This window comes from Vigna radiata, unplaced genomic scaffold, assembly GCF_000741045.1.
Source record: "Vigna radiata var. radiata cultivar VC1973A unplaced genomic scaffold, Vradiata_ver6 scaffold_315, whole genome shotgun sequence".
Classification (NCBI taxonomy): Eukaryota; Viridiplantae; Streptophyta; class Magnoliopsida; order Fabales; family Fabaceae; genus Vigna; species Vigna radiata.
In genome coordinates this window covers 861-13,706 of record NW_014542557.1, presented here as the reverse complement: position 1 = coordinate 13,706, position 12,846 = coordinate 861, and the positions used below count along the sequence as shown (strand labels likewise).

General features: G+C 32.3%; 1 protein-coding gene across 1 annotated transcript; it reads right to left on the bottom strand.

Annotated features, from left to right (window-relative positions):
- Positions 1-10,268: 10,268 nt before the first annotated feature.
- On the bottom strand, positions 10,269-12,444 carry LOC111240918. Its single transcript, XM_022776980.1, has 3 exons — positions 11,448-12,444; positions 11,223-11,352; positions 10,269-11,034 (listed from the first exon to the last, which is right to left on the bottom strand). The coding sequence occupies exons 1-3, from the start codon at positions 11,823-11,825 to the stop codon at positions 11,030-11,032; spliced, it is 513 nt and encodes a 170-aa protein (XP_022632701.1). The 5' UTR covers positions 11,826-12,444; the 3' UTR covers positions 10,269-11,029.
- Between the last annotated feature and the right edge of the window lie 402 nt (positions 12,445-12,846).

The window sequence follows — 12,846 nt, the reverse complement described above, 5'->3', positions numbered from 1 at the left end:
AACTTAATTCTACACAAACTCTACTATTAAGAATTGATGTTTGAAATGATAAACTTTCCTTGTACTTAATCAATATATAAAATGTATAAATGTTTACAAGAGACTATATTATTTGGGAGGTTCGATATATACGTATCTCTACACTGATAAGATATTGTTCGTTTTGGATCAAGTTCTCACGGATTTGCTTTTGGTATTAATTCAAAAAACCTTTTACCAATAAAAATATCTTAAGTGTATATAAACTCGTACATGTCTCTTCTTTTATATAATATTGATAGAGATTTTCAGCCTAATTTCCAAGAAACCATAAACCAATTCTGTTTTTCCTTAACAATAGACTTTAAATTATTTATAACAATATATAAATCAGCACGTAATCTTCATAATAATATATGTAAACCAATACATACAATAACATAATTAAGAATCATTACTAATGTATAGGGTATAAGAATAAACCGTCTGTTTTTATTTCATAGTTTGATCCAAATACAAGAAAAAAGGCAAAAAAGAATTGTTATCTGTTATTATTAGATGATATATGTTTTGAAAAAGAAAGAAAATGTAAGATTATAAGTGGTAGGATTTTTTATTTGCGTAGGTTTTTGATCGTGTGTCCTTGGAGGTTGTGGTTAGGAAATTATGATAGCACAGGGAGATGCATATATTCCTTTACTCATGTATAGCAGCTAGCGGCAAAGTGGCATTGAATTTTCATAGCGACAGTTCAATTATGATGTGTGAGACCTGAAGTGTGGTGTGTGCAGTGCAGGTAGAAGGGAAAGGCTGCAGTGATGGATTAGGATGAATAGGAGAGTGACTGTGCTGGAGAGTAATTACTCCAACAAGTACATGATCATTTTTTTGGAAAATGGGATCATATAAGAACTTATAAGTATGTGGCCAAAACAATACTCGGGCACGTGAACGGATATTGCGGGATAAGTAGAACTATGATTACTATCTATGTGTTACAGAGAGAAGGGTGGATGATTTTGTTTGTAGTAAGTAACTGCTTACTCATTCAAATAATAGAGCTACTACAATACAATCATCTTTCCCTTATCTATGCCTATCTACCTATGAGGTATACCTATCTGTAGCTACCTATAGCTTCCTTCTCTGATTTTGTGAACTGTGGTGTCTTTCCTTTGCTTTGCGTGTCTCCAATCAACACTACTAGTCTCTAGTCTTGTTCTTTGCTTACAAGTGGAAAATGGTGAATCCCACTTTTTCTGCTCTCAGATTGTTCTTATTGCATGGGGGGTTAAAAGGAATATTCATTCACCATCTCCACTCTCTGTTTAGATTTTATGGGAGATTCTCCTCTTCTTTTAACTCTTTTCTCTTTCTTTTTTTCCACTCAACTCTCCATGCCTGTATGAATCATTTGGATATATGCTACATATGTCCATTCTTTCTTCAATGATTATTCTCGTATACAAGAATATCTAAGTTTTGTTCCCTTCAATTCGTTACTCATTCAAGCATCATGCATGCATCAGCAATGGACTATAAAACATCAAATCACCAATTTTACTATCCAGCCAGCCTACCCTTCATTTATTTAATCTAAGTTATCACACCTACATCTTTATTCAAATCAATTCTACTTTGATTGGTATGCAAAGGACAGAAACATTTTTTTTTTTCATGAGCATTATACCAAACAGAACTGATAAAAAAAAAATTATATCAAACAGCACCTTCAAATCATATCATGACAAGCGACTTTTTTGAAACCCTAATATCTTGACGTCATCATTTGAAGTAGTTGTGTAATAGTTAAAAAATTCTGTATGCTTCCTACACACATGTCTGTATATATGTACTATATATGTATGTGTACCTATTATATGATAATTAAGCAATTAATGGAGTTGTTTGGTTCTCCTTAATTAGACCTCATGATGAAGACAATGAACCACGAACAAGGGAATTCGTACATATGGATACAGAATAATGCTTGAAATAGGTGGCTAACACAGTAAATGGCTCGTCCTCATGCATTCCTTATATTATATTTATCGAACTGACTGTTTTTGGACGACAAATGCTTGTGAAAACAGTGTTGGCAGACTCACACGGAGAAAAATTGTTGAACACAAAAAATTAACTTTGTTCCATAAGTCAAAACCTTGATACTTGTTCTTCCATGCTATTTAAAAAGTAAATGATACACTAAATAAGTTCCATGTTCATAGAAGTTCAAGCTCCGTTGTCCTTACGGCGGTGACCCACCAAAGATAGAAAAAGAATTAAGAGAGAGAAATTGATGCCCAGGACATTCTCTAGACGTCAAAAAATTTAAAATGAACGTTTACCATTGCCGAATCGTTTTTTCTCTTATTTAAATAAGTGGGTTTTTGATTTAGGAATTTTTTATGTAGCCATCAACCTCTGCATTCCTTAATTAATTGCATGTCTAGAAGAACGTAGCCCGATTTCGAAAGCCAAAGTCAATATATATTGAAATAGATTAGAGAAATAAAAAATGGATTAAAGAAAAGAAATAAAAGCATATTTGTTAACTGAAGAAAACAGTGCATTTTGTGGGGCTGAGGAAAAGTAAATCACGAAGCTAAAGCGGTGTTTAGGCTGCTAAGTTGGGCTTCCAAGAAGAAGTTGTAAGCTTTATCGTTTTGGTTAAACTAATATTGATAAAGGTGGAATTTAGTGTGACATATGTTTCACTTGTCGTGATTCAAATATTACAGAGATTCTGTTCTCTCTCTTTCTTTTTTTCAACTTCGTTTTATTTTATGTTAATTAAGAAAGTGATAGTTAAGAAATGTTTGAAGTTTTGGGTTAGGATAATTTGAATATAATAATAAGAATAATAATAATAATAATAATAATAATAATAATAATAATAATATAAGAATGGCTTAGTTGAGCTAACTGGTGTGTGACTCTTTGGGAAGAGATAGTTGGTTGAAATAAATCTGTCCCACGTGGCCAAGTTTTACTAAAGTGGCTTCTCACTCACCTACCCTGTGTCACAAAAATCTTTGTTCACTTTCTCTAATTTCAAAATTTGAAACACTACCTCTCTCCCTCCCTGTTGCCCTTGTGAACATAATGACCAATGCATATTGCACACCGCACACACCACTTTTCTTTAACTAAAACCACATCATCATTGAATCATTACTCCCTTTAAATTCAAAGTGCACGTTCCTTTTCTCTCTCTCTCTCTCTTAATATTGTAAAATATTAGAAAGACAGCGATTTTGCCAAAATAATAGAAGCAAGTATGTAATTTGACTAGAATTGGAGTGAGTGGGGGCATGTGTGTCTGCTTTTATGGCCTGAAACGGACAGAACTTATGAGGCTTCACATTACTTCAGAGGACTATCTTCATATGTAAAAAGACTCATTCTGGGACACACCAATACCACATTCATAAATGACATCTTCCCCACCTCTTCCACTGCAATTATAACTATACTCCTTTTTTTATTATTATTATTCATCATGCAACTCATATAACTCTCTCATTACTACTTCTATAATTTTTCCTATATAATAATTTAAGAGAGCAAGAAAATCTTTCACCAATTTCTTCTAGGATTTGCATTCAACCCATCTTAAGTAAAGGTTTGACCATGTAATAATTGATTCTTCTTGCAGTTTACTAATTTTTCATAATGATACTCAATAATTAAACATGTATGTAAAAAATTGCAATAGTTTGCATGATAAAAAATAATGTAAAATTATAATCGTATCATATGATTACAATTATTGTTACCTTATATTTTTACGTGCAAACTAATAGTCGATGGTATCGTTATTAAGCAGAAACAATGGGAACTAACGAAGGACCTGAAGCACATGAAGTAAAGTGGTCATATATTTATGCCAGCTAAAAATATTAATAGCAATTCTAATTAAAATTTTAAGGAAGTGATTTGTTTACTTTTAGTTTTAATTCACGACTATTTCTCCCACTTTACTCCCCTTTTCGCCATAGTCGCCAATTAGAAAACTTTATCTAATGTTTTCATATCTGATCCTACCTTCGTTATATCCATGTATGTAGAACACGAGCTTCTGAATAATGTAAAACTAATGAATTAATTAGTCGTGTTAGATCTCCAGCGACAACGTTATTTCCAGTTTTTTTATCAGTATGAACAACAAAGACAACGTTAGCACAAGATAATTTCCAGTTACAAATAAGAACTCCTTCTACGTTATTATCTTATTGGTATTTTGTTTAAAAGATTATCTTCATCTATATTGGGAAATTGCAGAAATGTGTTATGCATATACACCCATACTCCAAGTTATTATTATTTTTTCTTCTATATATGTAAGTGGTCAGCACTCATTTAGAAGTTTTCTTAATAATGGAGAGGAAAGTACATAGGTCAAAACGGGAATGAATAACTCAGTGCATCAAAGTTTTGAAAACTTTCTTGCGTATCTAAATATTGAAAATTTAGATGGGCATTAATTAATAGAAGGTAGTTCGCAATAGTTAGCCACATCTCTGAATATAAAAAAAAAAAGAGTTGTCTTGTAATAAGAACCTTAAATACAGATACATGGAATGATTGTGAGCACAAAAAGGAAGTTTAAACTTTAAAGTTTAAACCCAAAGTAAGAAGCAATCGTAAAGGGGCCAAATAATTAATCAAACGGTAACTTAAAAGGGTTTTCCATGTCTTGGAAACTTTTCTGATCACAAAGACTTTACCCATTTTGAAGCTAAACCACCATATCCAGTGGGATTTTCTTTTTCCAAAATAAAAAACATTTGACTAATTTAGCTACNTTGGCTTGTTAATCTTTACGAAAGTAGCTGTAAATTAAGAGGGAAAAGAAGGTACTATTCACGCTAGAAAAGTAGATGATATCGTTGCATAAAGTGAAACAGTGGATTNTGACGTGGACTTGGAACTTTGGTGGGGCATGTAAGATGAACTGAAATTGACATAATTTGTGTTCTTTTTCTTTTCCAAGTTATGAGTTTTTTTTGTTTTTTGTTTTAATTTGTGAAGATATTGTGATGCATGCGCACAAGTGGAATAGTTGATTCTTAAGGAACCGTTGCAAAAGCGAAAATGTAATTAGTATTGAGAACCCACCAATAGCACTAAGTTATGATTTTAATTGAGTGGTAATGTGGTTGGAGNAGGCCATTATTTTGTCCTGAGAGTTCAATCGATGCATCAACAGAGGGAAACTGGATTCTCTCAGAGGCTGATCGATCCGGATCCATGCCTTTTTCTTCTGCATCTGCAAATTTTCTGCAACTTGGACCCCCTTTCAACATCTATCTTTTATTTTCCTTTCCTTTAATTATTACATTCAAACATCTACTTAAACTAATTTAGATTACCAAATAAGAGTGAAAGAAAATAAANTTTTCTCTTTCTAAATGATGACCAATATGTACACGGTTTGCTTTTTTAAAATTTTGAAAAATTTTAGTTTGACCATCGATACAACCAAATCTTACCTTTCTGCGTTTCACAATTCTCGTGTAGATTTACCTTTTGCTTGTAATCAACATTCCATGCTCATGGAGAAGTTTCCGAATCTACATCTGTAAATATACTTGCTTTTACTATTTTAGTATGAAAATAATATGCAACTATTCTGAATACTAACTATATAATATAATTTTCAACGTTATAAAAAACATTATAATAGTGAATTCTAAACAAACCCAAGACATAGGATGAAGAATGCAATATGAATTAAGAAAAATCACGACCATCAAAATATTGAAACAAACTTCATTATTTAATATTTCAATATGGAATTGTCTGTTATGAATAAGAGAATCTATTGTTATACAAAATCAAAAATATCGCAGGAAAAATAAGAAGTCGGTTTTGTAGTTGTTTTAAATGAACTATTAAATTAGCAGATGTATTATTAGTTCATTAAGCTGTAGCTGTGATTTGCCATGAGAATTCGTTCTTTGTAGGGCTTTAACTCCAAAACCATTTCAATGTTGGGCTTTAACATGAAGCCGAGGCCCAAGAAACCGTATTGTATATTAAAAAAAAAAATTGGAGGCAAAACATGTTTACAACTTACAAGTAGCTTCTACAGTATTGCATTAATGATTTTTTTAGAGACTTAAACACTTTTCTTATATTAGAGAATTTCTATCAATTAAATCAAACTAATTTTAATTTATGGAAAAATTATTTTATTTTGTTTGAAATTAATTATGAAAAACTTATCCAACCATATTCGAATTAAATATAAAGAACTATTACTTAAGTCTATTCAAATATTTAAATCCTATGATTTTTTATTTGTAAAGTAATATGCAAACCGCACTTAAAAATGCAAATTTAAATGATATAATTTCACCAATATTTATTAAAACAACAATTTCATAGTTTTAAAGACAATTAATATCTGATAGATACACATACAAATACTACATAAACCTGATATTTTGATTGAGTACCAAGTGATGTATGATGTGTGCTAGAATCATCCTTCTATGCTCTCTCTATATATCTTTTTTTTTTTTCTTTATATTTCTTTCAGCAATCTAAGCAGAGTATATGTTGTTGTACAGCGTTAAATCTGTGCACTTCCCTTTATTCTTATTACGGATGAAAAAGAAAGACATACCTTTTTCATTTATTTTGATTACGCACGAATTTGACAATAGGGAACGCATCTTATTTAGTGGACCAGAAGGCAAATTGCTAAATCCTGGTGATTTAAAATGCATTGTACATGCTCTGAAATGCATGTTTGTAGTGATTTTTTCAGTTGTAGATGGAATGTTTCTTTCTGTGGCGACCATTTTCAATATTTGTCCAACAACGAGTGTTAGGTGAGAAATGAATAAGCAGAGCATTTATATAAATTTTTGGTTTTTCCATTAACATTATATATAGTAAAGAGATTGTGATTACAAACAACTAAAGCCCATTTCAGTAGACACTCAAAATCAATTCTGATAACAATTTTCCAAACATCATTTAAACGCAAATCACACCATTTTAGTAACACCCTTTTAAACTTTAACTTATGCATATTTAAGGAAGAAGTAAATCTATTCTTTAACAGTCAGCATGTACTTGGTTGAAATGCAAGAGGGCAACCTATATATATGTAAAAATTTGAAAGATATCTTGTGGAATAAGGCAGTGGGAAATGTAAAATGAGGACCAAGGTATTGTGTGGTGATCAAAGTGATGCATGGGTGATTGGTGGAGTGGCTTCTTCTTTTGCAAGGGAGAAAATGTTTGATAGGGACAATGTACCAGCAACAAATTTTAATTCATGAGTGACCTTTTATGGTATTTAAAACGTCCCAAAATATATAACAGTGAGCTTGTCTAAGAAAAGCCTAGATGGTTGCTCTTCATCTCTCTTACCCCTCTTGTTATCTCCTCCACTTTACTTCTTCTGCATGAGCCACACCCACTTCTTCACCAAATGGGGTGGCTGCAATCCCTCCTCTCTCCACTCAAGAAGTTCTGGCTCCGCTTGAATTCAACTCAAAACAAGAGTACGTTCCATCATCATCATCATCATCTTTTCTCCATACCAACATGCTTATTCTTTCTTTTCTGCATCTACTTTTTTACCTTTTTCTTTGCTAACTGCTCAGGAGGGCACTGCATGATTTCATTCCTTTTTTCATGATCATTTTTTTTTCCAACATTTCAGGAAGAGGGATTTACATTCTGTATGAAGATGTCAAGTCTTGCCCCTATGAGGACGTGCACGTCCTCTGGTCAATACTGGTGGAACCGCATTCACCTTCTATGCCATCCAAAAAAATGAAGGCTTTGGACCCAAGACAAAACTGAGAACTGGCTATAGTAATGATGTACATAATAAAATATTTTCTAGTAGCAGTAGCATACTTATCTTTGTACCCTCTTGAATGCTTTTCGTTTATTATCAAGAAACTTGGCTTCGTGTTATTGGGGAGAATGGGTTTGTTTAATTTGTACTGTTAGTTAAGGAGTCTATTTGAAGCTATTGATATGGTAGTTTGTTCCTTTAATTTCCATTGTTGATGAAGCTGAGCTGTGAAAACACATGCTTAAACTTAGTCAATCTAAAAATAAGTTACATGATGTTAGGTAAAATGAGAACAGGTCTTCTGGTTTAATAGTTGTAACATGCTGAACGTGAAAGTCTTCTATATTATGGCTCTTCACAATGATGGAACATGCCATCTAAATAATTTCTTTACTTGCACAAGCTAATTTAATTGAAGTCACTGGCTTTCAACTAATTAGAGTAATCTATGGACAAAAAGTCACTGCTATGTTAGGAAAAAGAAGCATCACAAAGAGTTGATGTGATGCTGTAATTAATTAATTATACAACACATGAGCATTTCGTCGAAAAAATTAGTTTTCAAAAACTTAAATTAAAAATGTCTTTTAAAGAAATACTGCACCTAATTATATTATGATTGCTTATATTTTGAAGTAAACACACATAATATTTTATTTTTAATAAATATAAAACTCATTTACTTTATATTTTTAANAATGTAAATTTATATTATTTTTTCAAAAAAATATATTTATTAGGTANTTTATAAAAAATACAAAGCGTGTGAATATCATATTATAAAAATATTAGGGAAATAAGTGTTTATTTTAAAGTTAAAGATGTCAGAATCATTCATTGTGACTTGATGAGTGAGTTTATCAGTCATCACGTTTTTTAAATGGAACAAGTTCTTTTTTTGATATTTAGTTTATCACTTTCCTAAGGTTGTGTTTATATTTGGGATGACATAGGAATAGGTTAGGCCTACGTCTCATTAGCTATCATTTTCAAAATAAAAATTTATTTTCATTTACATTTATAAAATATTTATCTTATTTTTATTTTCAGTTAATAATAANTATAAACCTATTCTTATCCCTACTTGTTTTCTTATTTTCCTATTGTCAATTTTTTAAAGTTAAATTACAATTATATAAATGTTCAAATCAAAATAANAAATAATAACTAAATAAGAGTAAAAGAATACATTAAGTAATTACCCACCACTAAAATTTCACAACTAAAATATTTATTAATTTTACAAAACACTATNCATATTAGTGGAACAAAATTGGTAAAGTTAATTTTTTTTCAAAAATTGTAAAAAATAAATAATTAAGTTCAAAAATATTTTTAAATATTTTTTGTTTTCTTTTTCTAAATGTTAATGAGATTTTTTTTTATATTGATAGAGACTATCATATATTACTTGAATGAAATCAAATTAAGAAACAATTTAATAATAATAATTCAAATTTAAATATAAAATTTTTATCTTTAGAACTTCAATTTGTTTAAATGTTGATAAACAAAATTTATAACATTAAATTACTATATTATAATACATGAAAAAAATTCTATATAATTGTAAAGATAAAGTTTNTTGAGTAGGATGAAAACAATGTATCTTAGAAAGTCTTATATCTCTTAAGACAAACAAAAGAATGAGTATTCATGAATATATAATACTCTAAATCTATAGTTTTGGTAATATCACAATTAATATACAGAAAATAAATCACAAACGTTTAGGTAAATTGTAATTATTNTTAATAAAATACAATGTTAAAAAATTGAATACATAAGAGTATACAATTACTTTATTTATGAAAACAAGAGAGTATATAAACTCATGCACATGTGTCAACTTTTTTAGTAAAAATTTATTANATTCTAAAATATTTTTATTAAAAATTATCAAAAATAATAATTTGTATAAATTTTTATTATATAATTTTTTTATTGTAAATAATTATTTAAATTANAAAAATAGTTACAGCATATAAATAAAAAATATTTTTTTATTATGAATAACCTTCTAAATTTTGAAACATGTTAAATGTAAAAACTTGAAAAACATAAGTATAAAAATTGATAGATTTTTTAAAAAATAACGAGATCNAATATTTTAGTGATAAAATAATTTAATAATATTGTTAATACTCAATTTCATCCGGATTATTTTTCTAATATTTTTATTGTCATATATTTAACCCTTTTATTATTCATTTACCCATTCTCTTTTTATTTATTTTCATCACTTATTTTTGTTTTATGTTAGTTATTTTTATCTTAGTCTATCTTTTTATTTTATTCATTTTATTTTATTTTATTTTATGTTTTTATTTATTTTTATTTTTTATTTTCTTGTCAATGCTTACTTTCTTTTAATTTTTGTTCTATTTATCTCATCCTTTTCTCTTTTTCATTTTTCCTGTTCCCTTTATAGTTTTTAATTTTTAAATTTTTAATTTTCGTTTTTTTTTAGTTTTACCTTTTTATATTTTGCCTTGCTTAAATTTGTTTTATAAAAAAAAAAAAAACTAAAAAAAATGCTTTAGCTGAGGGGAGGCCATGTGTGCAAAACGACAAAGGGTGACAGAGTGGTCTGAAGGAACATGGCAGAGACGTTTTGAGGATTTGGCATAGCAGAACAAAACGGTTACTGAGTGGAGCAGGAAGGCACAAAAAGGAGAGCTTGTCGTAGGGAGGAGGATAACAAAAAAGAAAGTTCACTACCGAGAGAGAGCAGGGCATTGGGAGCATTGATTCTAAAAAAAAAGAGAGGAGAATAGGAGTTGCGAGAGCAATTTTTGGAACTGCACTAAGGAAGGAGAAGGAGACCCATCGGAGCTGCAAGGTTGACGTTAACAGCTGAGTCTTCAAGAGGTGAGTGATCCATCCTTGCACATGAGACTGTTTGTTGTTCTTAAATACTTTACTGTTGCATTGCTACTCTGAATGTCATCAAGCATTTTTCCCATTGCATATGACTGAGACTTGAATCCTTCCCTCCATCATCGTTCCTTATCATACTCTGCCGTGTTCTCTCTTCACTCACGGAGCCAATAACCGAGCCAAATAACAACACCCTATCGCCATCTGCATCACACTTCTCTTGGCCATAGCGTAACCACCGCTCCTCCCCNTCCATTCCCAACGTCCACGACCAAGCTCAAACACACAACACCAAAAAAAAACACACACACACACAGTTGATCCTTCCCCTCACACCATCATCCCTCAACCTGCATTATACAAAAATCACAAAAGCCAGGCCAATCACGAAACCAACATCCCCATCTTCGCCGGAACCACTCTCCATTGGATTCCAGAAACCACACTCAATAAATAAAAAAAGAGAATATGAGGGAGAGGAAAACAGAGTAACTGCTGGTCTTACAAGTTCAAACTCACACACAGTTAAGCAACTCACACAGAACACTAGAATCGAACCAGTCGTACCCATGCCATACTCCTCTTTCACCTGCGTCGAACAGGGCCAAACGCACCAAAACAGTGTCGAATAGCCCTACCCCTAGTCTGATTTCGAGTCCATTCGTGACCTGCAACCAACAGCCTACATCAAATTCAACGTCTTAAGGTGGTTTCAATTGCATAAATCTGTATTGCACAAATCTGTATTCATCAATCCTTTCACCCATAAGCCGTTTTTCCCCAATCTGCAAATCGTGTGAGTCGAAACTACAGCCCTTTGGTGGCGACCACCACGAATGCGAAGAGGAGGAAATGATTTTCTTTGTTGACGACTCACGGTAGCTGTGACCGGTGGATTCAGTGGCGACGACTTCTTTCTCTTTGGTGGTGACGACTTTGTCGAGGATTGGGAGGTAGAAATAGAACGGAAGAGAGAAAGGGGTTTCCCTGCTCGCCGGCGAAGAAGGAAAGAAGCCATCGACGTGGTGACCGACGGCCAGCAACACCGGTGGCACCATGGCTGGTGCGGTGGACAAGCCCGCCTAGGAGACGACCCACGAAGGAGAAAGCGTTCTCTCCCACGCGACGATGGTGTTCGCATCTGAGGTCGCTGCGGCCTGCGTTGGCTGGCCGGATGGTGGCGAGGACGTCGGCTTCGCCATGGCTGGTCGGAGGGAGGCGGCGGCCGGTCGATTTGTCTGGTGGCAAAGGAACCCAGTCCTAGGGCGACGAGAGAGGGAGAAAGGGAGAGACCCTCTGTGTTGTGTTGAGTGAAATGAGAGAGTCTGAGAGGACCCCTAAAGGGGTTTCTGAGGCTGGAATAGGGCCTAGGTTTTTTATTTGCTTTAGTTTTTTTTCTATTAATTTTTTAGGTTTTGACTAACTTCCCGCACCCCCTTTTGCTTCCATCCGCAACCCCCATCTCTTTGGGTTCAAGCCCATTCTGCCAACCAAAAAAATCGTTTCTGCACCCCCTGTTTCCACTAAGTCGCGCCCCTTTTCACATGGGCTTAGACCCAATATGCTATTAAACTAAAATTAGACCCGCACCCCTTTTTTTATTCTCACACCCCTCTGTCTCATCTTTTGGGCTCATATTAGGCCAAACAAAAGGATCTCTCTTGCCACCCCTCTTTTTTATTTTTACCATCCTTTTCCATTTGGGTTTTGACCCAATTTGGTTATTTTGTTTATTTTATTTTACTTGTCATTTTGTTCCCTTTAGTTTATCTTATCATCATTTTTACTTTATTTTTTATTTTCACTTTCATTTTATTTAGTTATTTNCTAGTTATTTCCATTTTTCTACTTATTTGTTTATTTATTTATTTCGTTTTATCTACTTTTAAATAAATATTAAAATGCAAAGATATTTTAAAAAAGGGTTTAAGCACACGTGCGACCATTCGCGTCGGCCTTGTGTTAAAACTTTTTTCTCCTTCTTTCAAAAAAAAAATACAAAAATATTTCAAAAGGTTTAAGCACACGTGCGACCATTCGCGTCAGCCTTGTGTCGAAAACCTTTTCTTCTTCCATTTCATAAAAATTATTTTTAAGAGGTTTAAGCACACGTGCGACCATTCGCGTCAGCCTTGTGTTAAAGACCTTTTTCTTCTTCTCTC